The 24,222-nt window shown below is 36.0% G+C and overlaps 1 protein-coding gene across 3 annotated transcripts in view; it reads right to left on the reverse strand.

Moving 5' to 3' along the window:
- Positions 1–24,222, reverse strand: part of slc30a9 (solute carrier family 30 member 9) — a 125,367-nt gene that overhangs the window by 24,421 nt on the left and 76,724 nt on the right. For all 3 annotated transcript variants that reach the window (XM_069924790.1, XM_069924792.1, XM_069924793.1), the window contains 8 exons: positions 19,024–19,106; positions 9,773–9,831; positions 8,231–8,298; positions 7,787–7,889; positions 6,436–6,491; positions 6,020–6,155; positions 2,455–2,494; positions 755–826 (listed from right to left, as the gene is read on the reverse strand). In XM_069924790.1, coding sequence (XP_069780891.1) covers positions 755–826; positions 2,455–2,494; positions 6,020–6,155; positions 6,436–6,491; positions 7,787–7,889; positions 8,231–8,298; positions 9,773–9,831; positions 19,024–19,106 — 617 coding nt within the window. The remainder of the gene's footprint in view (positions 1–754; positions 827–2,454; positions 2,495–6,019; positions 6,156–6,435; positions 6,492–7,786; positions 7,890–8,230; positions 8,299–9,772; positions 9,832–19,023; positions 19,107–24,222) is intronic.

The raw sequence follows: 24,222 nt of genomic DNA on the forward strand, positions 1-24,222 counted from the left end.
GAACTGTTAAAAACTTAACCAGCTTACCACTGTTTTATTAATGGTAATGAGAAAGGAAAGGGTTAACAGCTAGTGATAAAGTAGCTAGGGTTTGCTGCATTCTAGTAAGGTGGGCATGGCAATTCAAAAGGACCAATTAGCATGACGACCAACTGTAGGAATTTACTCTGAACCAATCAAACAAGCAGGTCTGATATGAGGCTGTCAATTATTTGTAGCAATGGAATTTGTACTTAGTAGGAATTGCATTAGGTAAGAATGTATTGTGTGAACTTTTGATTGGGTCAAATGTATCTCCACCCACGTATGAACAAGACAAAGAAAGCTGTGAAACACGAGGTCAGTCTCTGCCCGCTTTCACAGAGAGAGCATCTCTGTGAGCCTCTGTGGAGATAACTCATAATTCTGCAGAATAAAGAAAGTCTTGACCAGACAAAGTTTTGGTAAAGTCATTTCGTGAGGTCCACCGAAAGAACTGGAATCCACAGTAACTGGGGGGTGGGTAATAAATGTTTACCTTGTCAGCAATACTGAAATTTAATGAAGAAATTAAAAAAGAATGGACATTTTGGAGTTTGTGCTTCCAACTTAATTTGTAACACTTAGTATTGAATTATACTCAAAGTTTTTCCCTACATCCAATAAAATTATCCAGCTTTATGCAGTATTTGTCTGCCCATGCACACATTCCCTGCTGGCAGCGCGTTTATATTTACATAATGTGGACTGGAATATAAATACAAAACTGGCATACCATATTGATAAAATGTTATTCCTTTAGCTCGAGCACTCTTTCGGAGTTCATTTATTGCTACCAAAAGTGTTGCTGTAAAAAGAAAAACACAAATACTCATTAGTCAGAAACAAAATATTACTTCAGAAACATACAAATTTATGGCAACAAAACTGGCACCTTAAGAATAAACTGAAAGATCAATAAACATTAAGAACTCCACCCTGATGTGGAAAGAAATGTGAATAATTTATTATGACCAGAAAATAAACAAGGAAAACAGTACAATCGTGGGCATTTACAAAGAGTGAATTTAAACTGGTATTTCAAAAGCTATAAACCTTAAGAACAAAATATGATTGATGTAAAATGAGGATCTGCAGAGTATTTAACATTCTTAAATCCTTTAGAGCTTAAATTACAATTTTGTTTAAGTTGATGTCAATTGTTAATGTTTTAAATTATCAAAGTTACAAGTTCCAGTTTAATTCTATCAAATTATAAAGTGTTACTAATCAAATTAATAGAAAGTAATTAAATAATGTTGGTTTAACAGGACAAGAATAAAAGATCAGAATTCCCGGGTTCCATGGAATCTGCTTTGGGAACCTTGTTCTTTGTGATTTATAAATGACTTGGATAAAGTGTAGGGTGGCTCAGTAAGGTTGCAGATGATACAAAGGTTAGAGGTGTTGTGAATAGTGTAGAAGGTTGTCACAGGATAAGGACAGGATGCAGAGTTGTGCAGAGAGGTGGCAGAAAGAGTTCAATCCAGATAATTAAGAAGTGATGAATGTTGGAAGGTTGAACTTTGAAAGTAGACAACATGGTTAATGGCAGAAGTGTGGTGGAAATGAGAAATCTTGGGGTCCAGCTCCTTAGATCCCTCAAGATTGCGACGCAAGTTGAGAGGATGGTTAAGAAGGCATATGGTGTGTTGGCCTTCATTAGTCGGGAGATTGAGTTCAAGAGCCAAGAGGTAATGTTGCAATTCTAGAAAACTGGATATAATCACACTTTTTATATCATTCTGGTTATATGATCAATATGGTGTTCAGTTCTGGTTAGCTCATCACAGGAAGGATGTAAATGCTTTGGAGAGGATCTGGAGGATATTTACCAGGATGGTCCGTGGATTGGAGAGTGTCATATGCTGAAAGGTTGACAGAGCTGGGGCTTTTGGCTTTGGAACGACAAAAAAAGGATAGGTGACTTAATTAAGGTGTATAAAATTATGAGGGGATTGGATAAGGTGGATAGCCAACCCCTCTTTCCTGGAGTGATAATGGCAAATACCAGAAGACATTTGTTTAAGATGTGTAGGAAAGTTTAGAGGAGAGTCAGAGGTAATTTTTTCTTTTAAACTCGTGTAGTGGGTGCCTGGATTGCACTGCCAAGGGTAGTAGTGGAGTCTGGTACAAGACAGACATTCAAAAGACTCAGGTAGGTACATGGATGCAAGAAAATGCAAAGATTATGGGTGGGAGGCAGTAGGTTTACATAGGTCAGGATAATATTGTGGGCTGAAGGGCCTGTACTGTGCTGTAACATTATATGCAAATTAAAACTAAAAATTAGTGTGCTCACATGCATGCCAAATCATTTTAATGGAAAGGACAGATTAAAAACAAAAGGTCAAGCAGAATTTCTCAATGTCACCATGAACATGAATGCGTCAAACAAAACTGCAGTTTTTAAAAATTGGTATATGAATACTGTACCTCCTTCTGACACTAATGAGCCAGCCAGAATAAAATAGGCCTGAAATATATAAATAGAATATTTTGAACATGTTTAAAACATGATTGCATTTAAGCATATTCAAGCATGCCAAAACACTTTATTAATTAACATATTAAATGCAAAAATCACACTAACAAAAACCAACAGCCAAGGAAATAGTCAAATGTGTAATACTTCAGCTTGGTGAACACCAACAGGAATAAGAGACTCCATTTAGGTAGGGACAGTTAAATTCTTGGTTTTAACTTTGGGTAACATTGAAGGTCTTTTCGCAATTTCTGGTTAGTTAAAAAAATTGCATTCTTCTCATTTATAGCATTTATGACAAAGAGATTAAACAGAGGCAACAAAATATTTTTGTTACAACAGTACTAAAAATTGATATGTCAAAGAGGAAGTAAGAATCATGTTTTGGAAGCTACATTTATCAAAGTTTAGCTAACTGCAAGTTCCCACTAACTGGAGTAAAACTAAAGTGTTCAAAAATTTAGCATTAATAGAACAGAATTTGCAATATTTTGATAAAAGGTGTGGAGAAGGTGCAATGGCGGGGCTACTGGAGCTGCTGTACTGGCAGCACTGCTGCAGGTGGGGACCTGTGGGGAGCAAGGAGCAGAGATACAGCACACCCGCAGGGTCCAACTACCCAGTCAACTACCGTCAGCTCCACACAGATTTTGAACGGCTTGATAAAGGAGCTGACAGTAGTTTCAGTTGTTTGTCATTTACATTAATGATTAATTTGGATGATGGATGATGGAGTGGTAAATTGGGTTAGTAAGCATGCGGATGAACCAAAAATGGGGGGGGGGGGGGGGGGTGTTGTGGATAGTGAAGATGGTTTTCAGAGACTGCAGAGGATTTCGACTGTTTAGAAGAGTGGGCTGAAAGATAGCAGATGGAGTTTAATATCGATCAGTGTGAAGTAATTCATTTTGGGAGGAATAATCAAAACAGGACGTATGCAGTGAAGGTAACGGCATTGAGGAATGCAGAGGAACAGAGAGATCTTGGAATAATGGTTCATCATTCTTTGAAAGTGGATTCTCATTTGGATAGGATGGTAAAGAAGGCTTTTGGTATGCTGGCCTTTATAAATCAAAGCATAGAATATAAGAGCTGAGACTGTTCAAGGCATTGGTGAGGCCAAATTTGGAACACTGTGCAGTTCTGGTCCCCAAATTATAGCAAGGATATCAAGAAGGTAGAGAGGGTGCAGAGAAGATTTACTAAAATGTTTCCTGGATTGCAGTATCTAGAATACAAAGAAAAATTGATTAGACTGGATCTTTATTCATTGGAGCATCAAAGGTTGAGTGGGGATTTGATAGAGGTATTTAAAATTATCAGGGGGATAGATAGAGTAGATGTGAATAGGCTCTTCCCCTTGAAGGTAGGTGAGATTGGAACGAGGGGGTCATAAGTTAAGGGTTAGGGACCAAAAGTTTACAAGTAACATAAGAGGGGGCTTCTTCACTCAGAGAGTGGTGGCTGAGTGGAATGACCTTCCAGAAGAGGTGGTTGCAGCAGGGAAAATTTTGTCATTTAAGAGAATGTTGGATAAGTGCATGGATGTGAGGGGATTGGAGGGATATGGACAGGGAGCAAATCGGTGCAGACTAGAGGCCTGTTTCTGTCCTTTAATTGTTATATAAAATCCCGGGGTCCACGTCCAAGATGGTGGTACCTATGATCAGCACAGCCACGAGGAGCTGCAGACTCCAGCAGAGCAGAGGACTGGCACAGGGCACCAGAAAACAGGTAGATCATACCCTGTCTGAGAAGGAGAAGCAGAGGAGACGCAGGGCTACAGACTGCTAGAGACTTGCTCAAAACTGGCTGAACCAGGATGGTTCCTGACCATGTCGGTGATTCGGATCTAGAGTTCAGGTTGCAAATGGTTTGGACTGGACTATGTGGCTGCGGAAGGGTTGGAGGCGAATCTACAGACACTCAGTGACTCTGGGGGGGACTCTTTTGCTTCTTTCTCTTTCTCTGACTGTAGGAGGCACTTTAGGCAATTTCTGCTAATGTTGAAGCTGTTTGCCTTAGAGCAGGCAAAAGCAATTTCATGTAATATGACACTGTTTTATTGCAATGATGATAAATTGAATCTTGACTTGTGAAAATACACATTAGCATTGTCTATTTATTTCCAAAGATCAATATACATCTTTGAACTCTATTGTTTTGTGGAATAACCGATTTATAAAATACACTATTTCCAGACTCTCAAGATCTAACAATTTGCTGATTAAAAAAAAATCAGGGATAATGCTCAGACCTGACAACATGGCCTTTCCCAATACCAAGGAAAGAAAAGCTGATTTGGTTACAAATCATTTTATCAATCAAATCAAGTATTCACAATTATGAGGGGTATAGATAAAGTAAACGCAAGCAGGCTTTTTCCACTGAGGTTAAGTAGACAAGAACTAGACAACATGCATCAAGGGTGAAAGGTGAAGTACTTAAAGAGAACATTAGGGAGAACTTCATGCAAAGTGGCGAGAATGTGGAATGAGCTGCCAGATGTTTTGATGAATGTGGGCTTGATGTAAACAGTTAAGAAAAATTTGGATTGAAATATGAATGGGAGGAGTATGGATGGCTATGGATCAGGTGTAGGTCAATGGGATGAGGCAGAATAATTGTTCGGCACGGACTAGGTAGGACAAAGGGGCTATTTCTGTGCTGTACTGTTCTACGGTCTGAACAGAATAATTCAGATTCCCAAGCCCACAAAAAATGTGGGGAAAGCTAAGATCATACGCCAACTGACAGCTTTTTTAAAAAAAACAAATTCAGAAAGTGGTAATAAATAGAATTTGAGAGTAATAGAAAAATTTCTTTCCAGCTAAAAGTGCAGCTTTGCACAATCAAAAGTATTTTTTGATGGCATCAAGATCAGTCCTCAATCAGGAACAAAAAACACACTCCTTGAAAGTCATGCAATGCACACATACAATGTACAAAATATCAGCTTCCTTTAAAGTGCAAGGAAAAGTGAGTCAAGTTAATAGAAAATTCAATTATACCCAAAAACATTCCTCTCTAAATATTTGTTCCCTGAGTGACAGTCATCTGTCCATCTTTAAGTGAATGCTGGATCTTGGTTCAAATGAATGTCTTTATATCAATAATTTTATTTAGACTTTAATTTTTAACACTCAAAGCATATAGCAATCCAAACAGTGACAATTAATAACTGATTATTTCTTTTGTTGTCATAATGGCACAAAGGCAGACTGGTTTCAATTTCAAACTTAAACACTAAATTATATCATTCTGAATGGGAAAATCTTTAAATGCTATGTGACATGCTAGTTTCCTTCATGTGGCACAACTGAGATTCTAGTCAATCAAACATGCCCAAGTTTATATTCTATTTTGTTTTTTAAAATTGGATTATGTAAAGTGAAAGAATTGGTGTACAACATTTTAAAACTTGGTTTGAGCACCTGTAACAGTAAAATAATGTAGTTTTCTTGTTGAATCTATTCAACAATTCATCTCTGAATCATTTTCTAATACAGAACTTACCCACATTAAGGATTCTATATGATGGGGATGTAAAAGTCCACTAATTCCATGATACCAGGAAAGTCCTGCACCCATCATAAAAATTCCTACTCCACTAATGAGGGATGCAATGGAGCGCATATTTGTAAATCCATACCTTGATTTAAACAAAATCAGAATACCAATTGTAAAGACAAGTCACCAAACTGCATCAGTTTTGTGGATGGAAGAATTATGCTTTATTTTGTGTACCACATTGAGGTTAATCCATGGTCAAACATTTTAAATAGTGGAAACTAATAATACCTATACACTTTTGAATCTTCAAAAAAATTAATAAAGAATAAGGGTCACAATTTTAATCCCATTTAATAGTAAAGATTAAGACACATAGTAATTAAATATTTCTGAGTAAAATAAAATAAAGTTTTCCTTACGGATGGCCAGGATCTGGAGTCCTGGAAGATTGAATGACACCCACTGCTAGTAATGCCTGTGGAAAATGCACGTGTCAATTTTACAAATATTGTATAAATAGTCAAAAAGAATATAGCAAATAAATCAGCTCTACTTTAAAAATAACCAAAGAGCCCAGATTTTACTTGCAATGCCAAAATGGCTAAGCATTACAGTTAACTATTGATGGTTTTGGTTTTCAAGAAATTACACTGTTTACTAGCTAGATATGTCTGTAAGTGGCACAGAACTCTTTTCCCTTTAGGTTTAAAAGGTTTTGATGTGTTCCTTGATGGAAACTGATAATGTCATTGCACAAGATAACAATGCACCTAGGACCAATTGTTCATCTTACCAAATGAGATTCAAGGATTGAATACAAATGACTGAGAAATGTATTGAATTACAGTCAAATTAGGCTCAAAAATAGTAACAAAGGGGGAAAAGAAATATTGGAATGAGTGTAAAGATGTGCCAAGAATTATTTTTTATTTCTATCTTCCAACAATTTCCCACAGGCAGGAGTTAGAATGAACACAATACATTATTCATTTTTGGGTTGTGTTGGTGAAGTCAGTTGGCATTTAATGTGCAAATCCAGTAATAAGTAAGATTAAGTTGAACAAGATGCAATAAAATCCACTATTTTCCAACTTCTTTTTACATTTCCTGAACATTCCAAGTAATTGAGCATAACAATGGCATGTCATTAAATAGTTGCTACATGCAGTAAACACAGACGTATTAAAATCAACTGCAGCAATAGTAACTCATTTTTTAATTAAAAATATTTTTAATTTGTTTCTAATTATCGATAAATTAACTCCTATTAATAATGACTTTGATGCATAACCACATGGTAACAGTAATTTATATTTGGAAAGGTTCAATATCCTTAGGCTTTGAATTTTTCAATTTCAACAGATAATAACTGAATAAATGCTTCCAACTGCCTAATTAAAAATAGAAATCATATTTACTTGTCAACATTAAATAGAATACATTATTCAATAATGCAAATGGGTAATTTGGAGGAAAAAGTCCAGAATTGTAAAAGCATTGGTGGTGATAGGGGACTTTGAATTACATTATTCTTTTGTAAATATGCTTTGTGATCCTGGAGAAACACTATCTTGTCTTTACCGTGTGAGCATGGTATAAATGATAAATAAAGGTGATTTGACTTGTCATTTTAATTGCAATTTATAAACATTTCCTTGGACATTTTTAAATCAGAAAAAATATACAAAAACAAAGTGCGATGTTCAAGACCTGCTCACCAAATTCAATAATCCACACAATATTGTTAGAATAAATTAATAACTTCCTTACCTGATTACAGGTGTCAGCCAATGAATGAATAGCTTCTGAAAACATCGATGCAGACCCTGTATAAACCCAGGCAAGTAGTTTGAAGATAAAATTCAGTCCATTGCTAGAGATGGGGTTAACAAAAATAACATATTGACAGGTAGCAGTGACAGATTTTTTTTGATTAAGGGCCAATAAAACATGTTTTAAATTCACAAAATAAACATTTAATATGTAAAATACACAATCTCCTATATAGGTTAACCATAAGCACATGGCTAGTTTGCAAAATTAGGTGTGCTGCAATCCTGCAGGTTACCTCATAAAGGAATAGAATGGTGCATGAAAGATTGCCAGAAGAAGGAATCAGAAAAAAACATTTATTAAACATCAACAATTCACCATAATCTAGCTTTCCATATGAATTGTTTTATTCAATTTTATTTAAAAAAAATTATGACTTACATACAGATGGCAACCATCACGACTTTTCCTGGTCCTTGTAAAAATGGTGTCGTTTTTGTTGACTTTGGCTGAAGAGAACATTTGAAAATCAAAACCTTTAACCTCTGACACTAGATAATTAGAGTACACCATTGTTAAAGTAAGTTTTAATTGTAATAAGTTCATTCATGGAGGACAATGTACATTTTCTCGCCTGGAAGAAAGTGCAACAAAAATTTACAAAATTGATCTTTCTATTGAGGGCATTATTTTATGAGTAGCTCCAGACTCTTTATTCCCTTTAATTGAAGAGAATTCATTGAAAAACAAAACTTGAGTTTTACAAGATGGGTATTTTTCCACCCAGTGTCCAAAGCATAGAGACACACGGCTTCAAAATAATGGATCAATCACTTTGGATATGGAGAAGAAAACTTATTTGTTTGAGGACTGAATCTTCAAATTCTCTACTCGAGTGGTTCTCAACCTTTTCCTTTCCACTCACATACCACTTTAAGTAATCCTTATGCTATAGGTGTTCTGTGATTAGTAAGGGATTGCTCAAGGTGGTATGTGAGTGGGAAGGGAAGGTTGAGAAACACTGCTCTAGACCAGTTATTACTGATATATTTTGCTTGAGAAAAATTGTCATTGGCCTATTTCCTAACTGTGCACATAAAAAGAGTCAATTAGGTACGATTCAAACAGTGGTTTTTAAACGTTTTCTTTCCACCCTAATACCACCTTAAGCAATCCCTTACTAATCACAGAGCACCTATGGCATAGAGAATACTTAAAGTGGTATGTGATTGGAAAGAAAAAGGTTGAGAACCATTGCTCTATTCCAAAGATGCATGAGTAATTGAATAAACATCTATTAAAGAGCACCTTAGGTATATTTTTAGAATATAAGGAAATTAATGAATATGAGAATAAGGTAGATAGATTGGGGGGGTGGGGGGGGGGGGGTAGCCAAAAGAATGGGTTTTATAGAGATTCTTAGACCCTAAGCTCTAAAAGGCATAAATGCCTATAGGAAATATCAGGAAGATAGCAATGGAGAAACACATATATTTTAGGAGTAACATAGGACTGGGAAACATTAGACATAGAGAAGAGCAAAGTTTTGCAGGAATTTGAAAACATGAGAATTTTTAATTCAATATGATGAAGAACGTTGAATTCTTTAGAAGAACAAAGCTAGCGAATATTTGAATTTGAAAATTGATATGAAGAACAATTTAAAGGGTGCAAGAGGGCATTAAGTAGCACCAAAAGTTATGTCTATTCGTGATTGAGATGATGAAAATCAAGATGGCATGTGGAATGGCATGAAGAGGAATGCTATAAATATAGTTAATACTATTTAACATTTCTCCATAACTTTAAACATTGCACTCATCAATTTTGACTTCGACATACCAACAAATCTTAAATTAGCTTATAGAGTACCAAAAACAAGCGCAAATGTTTTTTTTTAGTCCATTTTGTTTTTAAATGATACAGTATCTAGGTGAGAAACTAGCAGAAAACAGGAAATAGTGTACATTATCTGTACCTTACCATAGTGGTGCCCAAAAACTCTTTGTATTCCTTCATTAACTTCTGGTTCCTGAAAAGATCTGCAAAAGTGGAAGCATGTGTCAAACCATGTTCTGACTGCAAATAAGTTCAATAAATTAAAACTCAATTAGTCTATTGTGATGTAGATTGATAATGTAGAAACAGGAAGAATTTGTGGAAGATTAATGCCTGATAAGCAGTAGGATTAATATTAACTCAATCTGTAGTTTTGATTGGGCCAGATGTGATACTTTCACATCTCTGGAAGTCAAAGTGAAGGCAAACAAGAATGTTTGAGTCATTATGAGAACCAATAAGCACAAAGCTTGCAAAGGGACAATCTTTTCATTCTTTCTCAGAAATAGAGCAGGTGGGGGAGCATGGCAAGATGGCATAGAGGACAGATGTGCGATTCCACCCCTCCTCAGCTAGTTTTTTAAGTACCTGTTTTTAAAGTTTATAAAAATGATTAAAAATTATTTTTTTAATTTTTTGGAACATTAGTGGATTACAATGGCTACTAATGTAAAAAAAAATGAAAAGTCAATTGCAGAAGAAACTATCTCTTAAGAGTGCTGAAGAATTGAGGCCTACCTGCTTAACTGAAGCCACGGAGTCAATATCGGGAGTTCCTAAGGCACAGAAGACCCCTGCCTGGCTGAGTATGATGCTGGCACCGATTCTGCCTTCGCAAGAAGGCGCCGGCTCGATGACAAGTTCGGTTGGTGCCGAATCGCGCGCCCGTGTGGTCAGGCACGTGGGCAACTCAGCCGAGAGGAGCCCGTGAGCCCACGCTTCCGTTGGGTGGGCCAGGGACGCAGAGTGACGTTGGAAGCTGCACCTGCGCAGTCCCTGGCCTTACCGGGCATGCGCGGTGCCTCTAGGGTTTGGGAGTTGCTGGATCAGGTGAGGGCTGTGGGGGGGACTGAGCGGCGGCGGCCCGACGTGGCTGGGATGCTGTCGTCAGGTGTTCAGACCCGCAGCCGCACTGAAAGGGACCGACAACATCTGAAGAGGAAGACGACTTACCTTTACTGGGCAGCACGCAGGAGCAATTGGAACTGGAAACTAGAGAAGGTAGGCCTCAAAAAGAGGCACTGGAATCTGGAATGGAGTCTATGTGTGCTGCTTTGGAAGGGATTGCTTATCAAATGAATAATATGTTTAAACAAATGACTCAAGGATTTTTGGAAGTGACAACTAAAATGAATACTATGTCTGAAGATATGACTGCAGTTAAGAGTGATGTTAATACATGTATCAAATCAGTACTTGTTACTTATTAAAAAAAATTGAAACAAGTTTTTCTGAATGTAAATATCAGTTTGAACGTAATAAGGAAAAAATTGAGAAAGTGGAAGATTCTTTTGTGGATTGGGGAATTCAGAAGAAGGAATTATTAAAAAAAATTGATTCACTGGAAAATCAAAGTCGAAGAAATAATGTGAAGATTGTGGGTCTTCCAGAAGATATTGAAGGTTCTAATCCAATAAATTTTTTTAAGAAATGGATTCCAGAGATGTTGGGCAAGGAGTTTTTTTCAGAAGGCCTAGAGTTGGACCAGGCACATAGAGCGTAACGGAAGAAACCATTTCCAGGACAACCGCCAAGAGCGGTTTTAATTCGTTGTCTGAAATATCAGGATAGAGAAATGATACTACGGCTGGCGGTGCAGAAGGCACAACAAAGTCAAACTTCAATGATGATTCAAAATAACAGTGTTTTTTTAAAAACGCAGATCTGAGTCAGGAGATTATTAGGCGACGTCGGGAACTCAATTGTGGCTGAAGGGTTACAAATTTGCTTTTCGTTATCCTGCAGTGTTAAAAGTCTTTTATGGTAATTTTCAATCTCAATTTTTTGAAAATGACCATGATGCATTAATCTTTGCTAATTCACTACCAGACTTGCGAGGAAATGGTCTATTTTCGTCGCCATCGCCTAAAAGGAAGGCAAATGGAAATGACAATGGGAAGAATGGGAGAAATGGGAGAATGGAAAGAAAGAAGTGTTAACTCAAAGTCTTATCGACATTGAAGACCCGGAACAATAATTGGGATAGGAGTCAATGGGTTGAATATATTGATTATATTTGATTATGTTGATGTGAATAATGTATCTCTGGCGGGGGGCGGGGGGGTTAGCGGCAGGGGGTGGATGGCACTGAAATCTTTGATAGTCATCTGCCATTAGTGGGGTTTACCGCACCCAGTTTTTTTTTAGGGTGTTTCTACCTTTGGGTAGTTTTTTTTGGTTAATAAAAAATTTTTGTTTTGGAATTTTTTTTAATTAAAAAATAAATATTTAGGGGAGGGATAGTGATTTTAAGATATTATAAGGGGAGTGATTTGTAGTGAGTGATCATATTGTTAATTCATAGAAATGTCTAATCTTAAATTTGCAATTTTTAAAGTTCAGGGGTTAAATAACCCGATTAAGCGAAAATGAGCTTTGTCTTATATTAAGAAAATGAAAATTGATATTGCCTTTTTGCAAGAAACACATTTGACTGAAAAAGAACATCTCAAATTGAAGAGAAATTGGGTTGGTCATGTGTTTCTTTTCTTCATTTAATTCTCAGGCAAGAGGTGTAGCGATTTTAATTCATAAGAATTTTCCTTTTGAATTACAATCTATGGAAGGAAATGCTGGGAGGGTTTTAAGGGTGAATTGTAAAATTTTTGATAAGTCTTGGACTTTGCTTAATGTTTATGCACCTAAAGTAGTTGATGAGAGTTTTATTTCTGATGCTTTTTTGTTGTTAAATCAGGCTAATGAAAATATTTTAGTTGGAGAAGATTTCAATTGTGTTTTGGATCCTTTATTGGATAGATCTCCAAAAAGTATAAAGAAATCAATGATGGCGATACAAATTGGGGCCTTGATGAAAGACTTAAATTTGGTGGATATTTGGAGAAGGATCAATTTTTCCTTTTATTTGTCTCGACATGATTCATTTTCCAGAATAGATTTTTTTAAAGTATCAGCACATTTACAAGGAAGAGTATTACAGGCGGAATATAAAAGTAGGGTTATATCAGACCATTCTTTATTATGTTTTTCTTGTAAGTTCAGAAGTGGTACGTTAATCTTATAGATGGAGATTTAATAGAATGTTGTTGAAAAAACCAGAGTTTGTTACCTTTATTAAAGAACAGATCACTTTGTTCTTGATTGAGAATGACAATTCTGTAGATAGTCGTTTTGTGTTATGGGATGCACTAAAAGCTTATTTAAGAGGGCAGATTATTAGTTACATTACTAAAGTTAAGAAACAGTATATGGCAGAGAGTTTAGAATTGGAGAAGCAAATTGCTGAATTGGAGAAGGAATTTCAGAAAGGTGACAGAAGATAAGAAAGTGGTTTTGGCTAATTTGAAATTACGTTATAACACATTGCAAACTTATCAATTTGAGCATTTAATTAATCGATCTAAGCAGCATTATTACAAGTTGGGTGAGAGAGCACATAAGTTACTTGCATGGCAGTTAAAGACAGAACAGGTTTAATGCTGTTAAAAAGAATTCAATAGTTACCTATAAACCTCAGGAAATTAATGATCAGTTTTATTCATTTTATCAAAAATTATATACTTCTGAGGGGAAAAAGGATAGTGGTGTTATTGAATCTTATTTATCTAAATTAATGTTACCAGCATTAAAGGAGGAAGATGCTGTGGAATTGGAAGCTCCGTTTAAAGAATTTGAGATTAAAGAAGCTATACAGGAGATGCTAAATGGAAAGTCACCGGGGGACGACGGATTTTCTATGGAATTTTAAAAATTTTTTAATGAAGGTTTATCCTCTGTGTTTGAGGATGTAACTGAAGAGCATGAGTTGCCAGAATCTTGCTCCAGTGCTTTAATTACTGTAATTCCAAAAAAAGATCGTGATCCATTGCAAGTGTCTTCATAAAGACCTATTTCTCTATTGAATGTAGATTATAAAATTATAGTAAAAGTGTTAGCAAATCAACTTGCTAAGTATTTACCTAAATTGATACATATTGACCAAACAGGTTTTATTAAGAATAGAAATGCATCAGATAATATTCTATGATTGATTACTTTGGTCAATGCATATAGACAGCAGCCCAACCAGCCTTTGATAGGGTTGAATGGGAATTTTTATTTAAGGCGTTGGAGAAGTTTAAATTTGGCCCTTTTTTATTGGTTGGGTCAGTTTCATTACCGTTCAAATTGACGTGTTCAACTTGACAAGGGTGTCCATTGTCACCAGTCTTGTTTGCATTGGCTATTGAACCGTTAGCTCAAACAATAAGACAGAATGAACAGATAAGAGGGATGAGAGTTATGGATGATGAATATATGATTAATTTAATTGCAGATGATGTTTTGATATATTTGACAGACCCAGAACGATCATTGCCGCATCTGCAGGAATGTTTATTGCAATATGGAACATTATCTGGATATAAGGTTAATTGGGATGAGTGAAATTTTGCCAGTTGGAGAAGGAGATATTCAGAATATAAAGATATTATAAAATTGGAATGGTCTGATAAAATTAAATATTTAGGAAGCATCAATCTTTATATAAGTTAAATTACGTTCCTTTACTAAAAAATATTAAAGCAGATTTAATTCAATGGAACGATTTCCCATTAACTTTAATTGGTCGAGTTAATTGTATTGAGATGAATATTTTTCCTCAAATTCAATATTTATTTCTGTCAATACCGTGTCCTCTTTTAAAGGGATTTTTTTCAGAATAAACCCGTGAGAGAATTTTTATGGAAAGGTAAACTATTGTGGATAGCATTATATACACTTACTTGGAAGTATGCGGTAGGTGGACTTCAATTACCTAATTTTCAAAATTACTATGAAGCAGCTCAGTTGAAATTTATTAGTAGATTGATGGATTTGGACCAACTCCCAAATTAGGCGAAAGTTGAGAAGGCTTGCATTTCTGAAATTGAGGTGCATCAATTTATATATATATTGATGGAATATAAATTTGTTGCGGGAATATAATATGCCAATATTAAAGCATTTATTAAAGGTGTGGACTAAAAGAAATAAGATTTTAGGATCAAAAGGTAAATTGTCAATGTTAACCCCATTATATAATAATCAGCTTATTCCTTTTTCATTATTTAATAATTATTTAAAGAGTTGGGATTTTAAGGGTATAAAGACATTGCAGGATTGTTTTGTAGGACAGTTTCTTCCCTTTAATCAATTGAGGGAACTTTTTGATATTGCTGAAAATTCTTTGTTGGTTTATTATCAACTTCGAGCTCTGGTGAAAGACATGTATGGTAGAGAGATGACTTTACCTGTATTGAAGGAATTTGAATCTTTGATTTCTTCTATACCAAAAAAGGGATATATTTCTGTTATGTATCAAGTGTTACAAGACAATATGGATAAACCGAAATGGGAGAAGTCTAAGCTTAAGTGGGAAAATGATTTAGCTTTTGTTTTTCCTGAACATTATTGGGCAGATATGTGCTACAACAGTGTAACTAAATTGACAAATGTACGGTATGGAATGGTTAATTATCATTTTTTACATCAGTTATATTTAACTCCAAAGAAATTAACAAATATGGTTTTAGTAACTCAGATTCTTGTTTTAGATGTGGTGCATGTACTGGTACTTTTTTTTTTACATGCTGTTTGGTCTTGTGTTCATGTACAACCATTTTGGGAAGAAATTAGATTAATTTTAAAAAAATTATATGACTAAGTTACCATTAGATCCATCTATTTTTTAATGAGTTACATGGTTCCTTTAAAGGGACTAGGGCTGAATAAATTTCAGATTGAATTTGTACATTTAGTACTGTCTGTAGCTCGTAAATGTGTAGCAAATACATGGAAAGATAACAGTGATTAATATAATGCGATGGCATAATGAATTGAAAGCTTGTATTGTTGTGGAAAAAATTACATACAGTCTGCATGATAATTATTCTTTTTTGTTAATGTGGTTACTGTATTTGGAATATATGAATTTAGATGTACTTTGAGGTATCATATATTTTTCCTTTTTTTTAAGCTCTCCCCAAGAGAGCTGGCTGATGGGGTGGGAGGGGTATAATTTATATATATATATATATATATATATATATATATATATATATAAAATTACATATTGAACTGTATATTTTTTTTCTATTAATAATTTTCTTAAATAAATAAAGTTTAAAAAAAAAATAAATAGAGCAGGTTTTACTACTGTCATATGTGTTGACCAACAGGACTGCTAACATAACCAACTTTGTCACTGCACAGGATGATAAACGTGAACCTGAAGGTAGTGATTTAGCCCAATGACAGCTCTCAAAGTAACCCTATCAATCTCATTCTGCACTCATTTCTGAGTAAATTATACTTTCACAAATGCTCAGTGATTCTCCCAACTGACAATTAAACCAAAAAACAGCATATCTCCAGGATATAGAAGGAAACAGGAATATTCAGGGGAAACCCACACGGTCACTGGATACAAGTACAAATGCCAACCAGACAGATCAAGAACCCAAGTTACTGGAGTTGCAAGACAGCTGCATTACCATTGTGTCACTCCAGATAACAGAACATCTGTAGCCCTGCACAAAGTAGATAGTTTTAGAGAGTGTTATGAAATATTGTAATGCAAGATACAGAACTATAAATATTTACTGGAAACTCTATTCTAAGAAGATGTATGGGGAGTCTGAAACCTTCCATGCATATGCACAAACAAAATTTTTGCATGAACTCCGCAAGTCATGAACTGTCTTTGTTTCTCAACAGGGTGACACAACCACGTCTGATTTGAAGATAGTTTCCTTGACAATTACAAAATAGATGTTATGTGCAAATTAAATGATTGTATTTAACTTCATGTACACCAGTTATTTTTCCAAAATATATTTATTGAGCATCAAAAACAACTTTGTTCACATTATACAGATGTACATTGTGCTCCTATTTTAATTTTTTCTTTAAAACAGGAAAAAACAACATACACATACACCAACGTTTGCATACATCCTCAAATACTCACCCACACACTCCACTCCCAAACACCTTTGCTGATTGTATCATCGGTATTTTACCGATTGTACTTGTACAACCATCTCACAGTTAATCTTTTACTCTGTAAGCATTCATAATTTGGAAAAAATGGCCTAACGGGTTGCCATTTTTGGAAAAGATTTCTAGTTGACTCCTGTAATGTGTACAGTATTTGATGTTTTCCATTTTAATAAAGAAATTGATATCCTTAATCCATTGTTTATTAGAAGGACTCCTATTAGGCTTCCAGTGTGATAAGGTTAGATGCTTGGCTAATAGGGATGTAAATGCTATCATGTCTTTCCGCAGGGAATTTAGGGAGTTGTCGTAGATTCCAAATATTGAAGTCAACGGGCAGGGTTGCAAGTTGATTTTAAAAATTTCAAGTAGTGTGCTGAAGACTGCTCCAGAACCCTTGTGTTTTTGGGCAGTGATAAAACATGTGACTAAGGTGGCAAGGGAAGTGATTATGCCTATTGCACTTGTCCTCTAGTTCAGGATAAATGGCTGACAGCTGGGATTTTGAAAAGTAAACCTTGGAAAGAAAATACAACCAAGATTGTTTTTTCCTGCAGGCACGGCAGAATTACTACTAATTGGTAGTGCAAAAATAAACTGTATACAGCATAAACATGTAAACAATAAAATAACTGTAAAGATAACGAATGAAAACAAAGTGACTGTGCAATATGGAGAAAACAAAAAGAAAATCAATAAAGTGCAAAAGTAAAAGTCCATAAATGATTCTCTGATTGAGTTTATCATTGAAAAGTCTGATGGTGGAGGGGTAGCAGATGTTCCTGAACCTGGTGGTGCAAGACTTGTAGCACCTATACCTCTTTCCTGATGGTAGCAGTGAGAACACAACGTGCGCAGGGTGATGTGGGTCTCTGACGATTGCTGCTGCCCTTCGACAGCAACTTTCCCTGTAGATGTACTCATTAGTGGGGAAGAGTTTTGCCTGTGATGTCCTGGGCTGTGTCCACTACCTTTTGGAGAGCTTTACACTCATGGGTATTGGTATTCCCATACCAGACTGTGACGCAGCCAGTCAGCACACTATCTACCACACTTATGTAGAAATTTACCAGGGTCTCTGGTGTCATACCAAACCTCTGCAAACTCCTGAGGAAGTAGAGGCGCTGACGTGCTTTCTTCACAAAGCCATTGATGTGTTGTGTCAAGGAAAGATCCTCCGAGATAGTGATTCCCAAAAACTTAAATTTGCTCATCCTCTCCACCTCTGATCCCTCAATGATCACTAGATTGTATACCTCTGGCTTTCCTTTCCTGAAGTTAACATCCTGGTTAGTTTTGGTGTCATTGGGTACAAAGTTGTTGTTGGTGCACCCTTCAGCCAAGTTTTCAATTACCATCCTGTATACTGTCTCATCCCCTTCCTTTATACAACCCACTACCGTGGTATCATTAGCAAGTTTGTCGATGGTGCTATTGTCATACTCAGCTACACAGTCGTAGGTGTAAAGTGAGTAGAGCAGGGAGCTAAGACCACAGCCCTGTGGTGCTCTGGAACTGATGGAGATTGTGGAGGAGAAATTATCAATCTTCCCTGATTGTGGTCTGGAGGTGAGGAAATCCATGATCCAATTACACAGTGGGGTGTTAACTCCCAGGTCATTGGAGTTTTGAAGGGATGATGGGTGTTAAATGCCAAACTGTAGTCAATAAAGAGCATCCTGATATATACATCTTTGCTGTCCAGGTGTTCCAGGGCTTTGTGTAAAGCCAATGAGATGGCATTCGCCATTGACCTGTTACTATTTGTTACTTAAGAGACCCTGAACTGATGTCACTGCCCAACTAAAGTGATGTCTAATCTGGTACCAAATTTTTACTCAATTGAGCACCACTGGGTTGTCAGTGTGATTCATGTACTGCAGTTAAACAGAAAAATATTATGTAGTTGAAAAGATTCAGGATTATATAATTGAACTTTAAATTTCAGGATTATAGCCATTGGAATCAGAAGTGAGCTCACAGTAGTTAGTTGAACCACCATCCTTCAAATTCAAATCTGCATAGTTGGAATGAAATCCAATGGATTAGAATTTGAACAATTATGAAAAGAATTAGTAAACAGTCTTTGGTATGATAAAACATGAATTTTCAGGTTTTTATCCCCTTAATTCTCCCAGAGTTAATAATTTAAAACAAAATATCAACTTTTTATTAAAATTCCCCAGAAATAATTCACTTACTTTCTCTATATGCGATTTCCTCTTCTTTACGTTGTTTTTTTGCCCTTGCAAGAGCTTCTAAACTTCCATGCACGTCAAGAGCTCTTGAAAAACAATATTGAGTAATGATCAGAAATGATGATATATACTCGGCTAATAACACAAGTTTCAAACTTCCATTCACAAAGTTATTTAAATACTTATATCTGATTGTACAAGACGAGTAGTTTTCCCATCTTGTGTTTAATTAGTCATGTTTCCTTCAAATAACATTCAATTGCTTTAGAGAGAATGTTTTCTTCTACTCGTTTACAAGTACAGAGAGCAGACCTCACAAATAATTCAGTTTGCAAAGGTAATAGCTGACAAAAAAATAAGAATGAAGCATCTGCTGATACTAACAGAGAGAGAGGCATGTGACATAAAAATTGAGCACTGTGGTAAAAACTTATTTTTGGAGGCTGTCAAGCAGCATGCTCTCAGAAACTATTATATACAATTATTTTTATCAATATAAATACATCACCTGGCAGAAGAAAAATGACTCATTATAAGAATATTAGAATATCCAGCCAGTCAAGTCTCCTCTGCCATTCAATTAGATAATGGATGATCTGATGAATGGTTCATCTCTACCTCCCTGCCTTTTCTCCCCTATGTAAAAATCTATCCAACCTTGTCTAAATATGTTTTTAGTGAAGTTGCCTCCACTGCTTCAATGGGCAGCAACTTCCAAGGATTACCACCCTCTGGGAAAAGTAATTCCTCCTCATCGCTACTCAAAGTCTACTACCCTGAATCTTGAGGCTAGTCCACTAATTCTAGTCTCCCCTCACCAATGGGAACAACTTACCTCCATCCATCTTATCTATGCCTTTCATAATTTTATACGTTTCTATAAGATATCCTCTCATTCTTCTAAATTCCAGCGAGTAGAGTCCCAGACAACTTGATCTCTTTGCAGAAGCTAAACCCCTCTCATATCTGGAATCAACCTGTTGAACCTCCTTTGCACTAACTCCAAAGCTAACACATCTTTCCTCAAATAAGGAAACCAGTGCCATAACACTCAAATGTCTTAAAAAGAATGCAGTTCAGTAAATTAGTCATTGAGTGATATAGCACAGTGTGACAGAGTATATAGATGATTTTGGGAGATAAATTGGGAAAGGTTTGTTCATGTAGGTCACATACAAACACTTTAAAACAGATCTTATTTAAAATACTGGAGCTCTGCTAATGCTAGAAATGTTGGGGCCTCAGAGCCTTTGCAAAAGCTTTGGAGAGTGTCCGAGATCATGTGGTTTTACAAGCAGAGAGAGGCAAACAGGCTTTTCTTTCTGTGTGTGTGTGTGTGTGTGTGTGTGTGTGAGAGAGAGAGAGAGAGAGCGAGAGAGAGAGCGAGAGAGATGGAGAGAGAGAGAGAGATCAGTTCCACAGGAATAGTCAGCAACAGCAGCTAGGACTGGAACAGGACAAACTGGCAAGCTTGTGGAAAACCCCATTTGGAAGACAGGTTGGGAGTTCTTAGTTCAGCCTGGTCAAAGCCCTTGTGGTTCATGCAAGAGGAGAGGACTGGCTGTTTAATGTTTCACTTGGAATAAGGGAAACAAAAAGGAACTCTGTGGTGATCTGAAAGATAGAGGTTATCATCTGGAGAACAGATTTCTTTGACAAGACACTGAAGTGGCTGACAAGAAACTGACAAGAACCTTCCTGAGCAGTAACCATTTACCTTTCAAGCACAAAAGCCTGGTGAACTTCATAAATGTTAAATTCTGTGCACAGTATAAGAACTGCCTGCAACCAGTGAACTTGGAGGAAAGAAAAGTGAGATTGGACTGTGAATCACAGAACTTTTCTGAACTTACACACACATTACAAGCACGTGTGCTTAGAATTAGAAGGGGATTAAGTTAGGTTAGGTAAATCAATAGTGATAAGTTAAAGTGTGATTCTGTTTTCATGATTAAAGATAATTAAAAGCAACTTTTGTTTAAGTAACCATTTGCCTTGGTGAATATCTATTGCTGCTGGGTTTTGGGCTCGTAACAATAGGAATAGGCCCTTTAGCTCAACTCACCATGCCAACCAAATTACCAATCTGAGTGAGTCCCATTTGTTTGCACTTGATTCATAACCATGTTACCCTTTGTTATCTTCGTCCAAATGGCTTTTAAATGTCTGCCATTTATTTTGATATACACACCGTATTAGTACATTGTAGTTTATGTCCAATAAAAATAAACTGAAGTTATATGTTTACATGGTGCCTGTGGTCCCAATATTCCCAGTGCTTTACAACCAAAGTACTGAGGAGGCAGAGAATATGCAGCAAGATAATACATGTTAATCAATTTGTAGTTAAACTACTCCCATACATATCAATACAATCACACGAAATACTCTATTATAGTGATGTTAGTTCAGGCATTAATACTAATGAAAATGCAAGGTAGTTAATTAGGAATATATTTGGGATGCTGAAAATTTGAATATCAAGAATTGACTATACAACTTCTAAAACTGGAACTATTTTATTGGTTCAAATTTATTGTCAGAGTACATACATGACATCAGATACAACCCCGAGATTCTTTTTCTTGTGGGCCAGACAGAATTTCTATTGATCAGTAGTGCAAGCTGCACTCAAGAGAAAGATATACATACACAAAGAAGGGAAATGTAAAACAAGGAATGAAATGTAAACAAACTGAATACACAATTGCATTAAAAAATCAGTAATAAATAATGCGCAAAGTAGGAGTCCACAATTGAGTCCCTGATTGAGTTTCTTGTTTAGGCATCTAATGGTAGAGGGGCAGCAACTGTTCCTTCTGGCACCTATACCTCTTTCTTTGGTAGGGGAGGGCAGAAAATGTTTTTAAAAAATCCAAAACTGCCAAATTACTCCTGATGGAAAAGACAATACTGAGAAAAATCAATCACATAACATCCTCACTAAATGTGAAATATCTTTCACCTTGACCAAAATTCCTGATCAAGATGGCAGAATATGAAATCACTTCCCGTGCAAAGTTCATTGCAACTGCTATATTCTCAGAACAATTTTGTCCTCACAGCACACCACTGGAAGCCCCTTCAGAAACATCTCCATTTCATTCATCCTTTGACCTCTCACCTGCCCTCCACTGCACTCATTTCCCATTGATTGCCACCCCATCCCATGAACTGTGAGACCAGACTCTGACCTTAATGAGCTCAATTGCTTCCTCTCTGTCCTCCTTACCTGAAGACACAAGATCACTTGGCCATTGCCTTGTCTCTGCATGCACCAATAAAAGTTAAATACAACTCCCTGACATTTTCCCACTAACATATTTGTCCAACAAACATATACATGCCAAATATATACAGATGTCATTACCTTTGCTGCTTCTCTTCAAGGACCAACTGTCTGTCCCCAAATGTTCCTGTTCCTGGTCACAACAGGCACCATAAAGGCTAGGATCACTCTGCAAAGTCTCACCAAACCTGCCTCACACTGTACAGGCTCTGATGTTCAATGCCCAACATTTTCACCTTCCTCTTTCCACTATATCCTCATCCTCCCAATCACTTCCCCAAATGCAAAAGGTCCAAAATGACCTCATCCTAAGAAATTCCAACTCATATGCCTGACTTTGGGATAAGCAGTTATAGATTTTAATACCCCACAGGAAAATAAGTTTTCATTATTGGAATCATTAACAGCAAACAAGGCCCATTAACAGTCCTTTTCGTGTGTAAAATAATTTGTGGGTCTTAGAATTTGAACTGAACACCATATAATTGTCTTTCATCTACAAAAAAATAAATATCCCAAACAAATATTCCTCAAGGTTTATAGGAAAAATTCATTTTAAGAATGCATTGGATAAAATATTACCTAACTTTCCTGTATCATTTCAACCTGATTTGGTTGATACTCTCTTTCATTTGAAACCTTCCCATAAGGGTTTACTGGGGAATATTTAAAATAATTTATTAAAATTGCAATTGATCTCTGATGATAAAATTAGAAGAGCTTGGAAATTGGAACTTCAGTCACTTCTCCCAGAGGAACTTTGGGAAAAGATTTTTGGAATGGCTAATACCTCTTCATTATGTGCCCAACACACATTGATTCAGTTTAAAGTGGTACATCAGGTTCATATGTCAAAAGAAAAATTGGCCTGTATCTTTCCTAATGTTAGACCTAAATAGATCTAAATCACAGTGGCCACACCAACACATATGCTTTGGTCTTGCTCTGTATTGGAGAGGTATTGGACAGATATTTTCAAGACTTTGTCAATTATTACTGAGTATTAGATTGCAACCTAATCCATTGACTGCTATTTTTGGAATTATAGTTCCAGAGGTGGGCCAAGTTTTCACTTCTGCACTTACTACACTGTTGGCCAGAAGAGCCATTTTATTTAAATGGAATGATCCTAATTCGCCTACTTTGATGCAATGGCTTTCTCAAGTTATGTTATATTTAAGTTTAGAAAAAATTAGAAGCTGCACTTTGATATCTCTGTTAGGTTTGATGAGATGGCGTCCTTTCATAAACTACAGTACAACTCCAATTATCCGAAATGGTTGGGACTGGGCCTGTGTCAGATAAAGAGTCATTTAAAAAAAAAACAGCCCAGTAGCAACAGCATATCACGTAACAAGCAAAAAGGGACTGCTTTTTAAGCATTGAAATAATGTTTAATTCTCACCAAAAAAAAAATGCTGGCCACTACCGATCACCAAAACCTCCCCACCAAGGTCCCCGGTCAGTTCGGCTTGGAAAAAAAAATGGATAAATTAGGATTTCTGAGAATCTGATTTTGGATAATCAGAGTTGTACTGTATTTTTGTATGAGTTCATTTGAATTTTGACCATCTTCCAGACTGTTCTGGATTTCTGTTGTTTTTTTTTAAATGGCAAAGACCAGATAAATAGTTTGCACTGATCTGTTGTAGTAAACACTCAGTTTAGGCTGCCCAGTAATTTTTTTTGCTGTTTTTATTTTGTTTATTTTGGTAGATTAGATGGGGTTTTAACAATATTTTTTTTTCTCTTTTCTGAATATTCCAAATTGAGGAGAAAGGGATAATATTGTTCACTATGTTATAATGTTATATGTTGTATTATGTATTGCAATATATGCATGTTTCTGTTTTTAGTATTTGATTCTGTATTCTATTCTTCTTATGTATTGTTTGATACAAGATGTTTAATAA

Source organism: Narcine bancroftii, chromosome 3 (genome assembly GCF_036971445.1).
Source record: "Narcine bancroftii isolate sNarBan1 chromosome 3, sNarBan1.hap1, whole genome shotgun sequence".
Classification (NCBI taxonomy): domain Eukaryota; kingdom Metazoa; phylum Chordata; class Chondrichthyes; order Torpediniformes; family Narcinidae; genus Narcine; species Narcine bancroftii.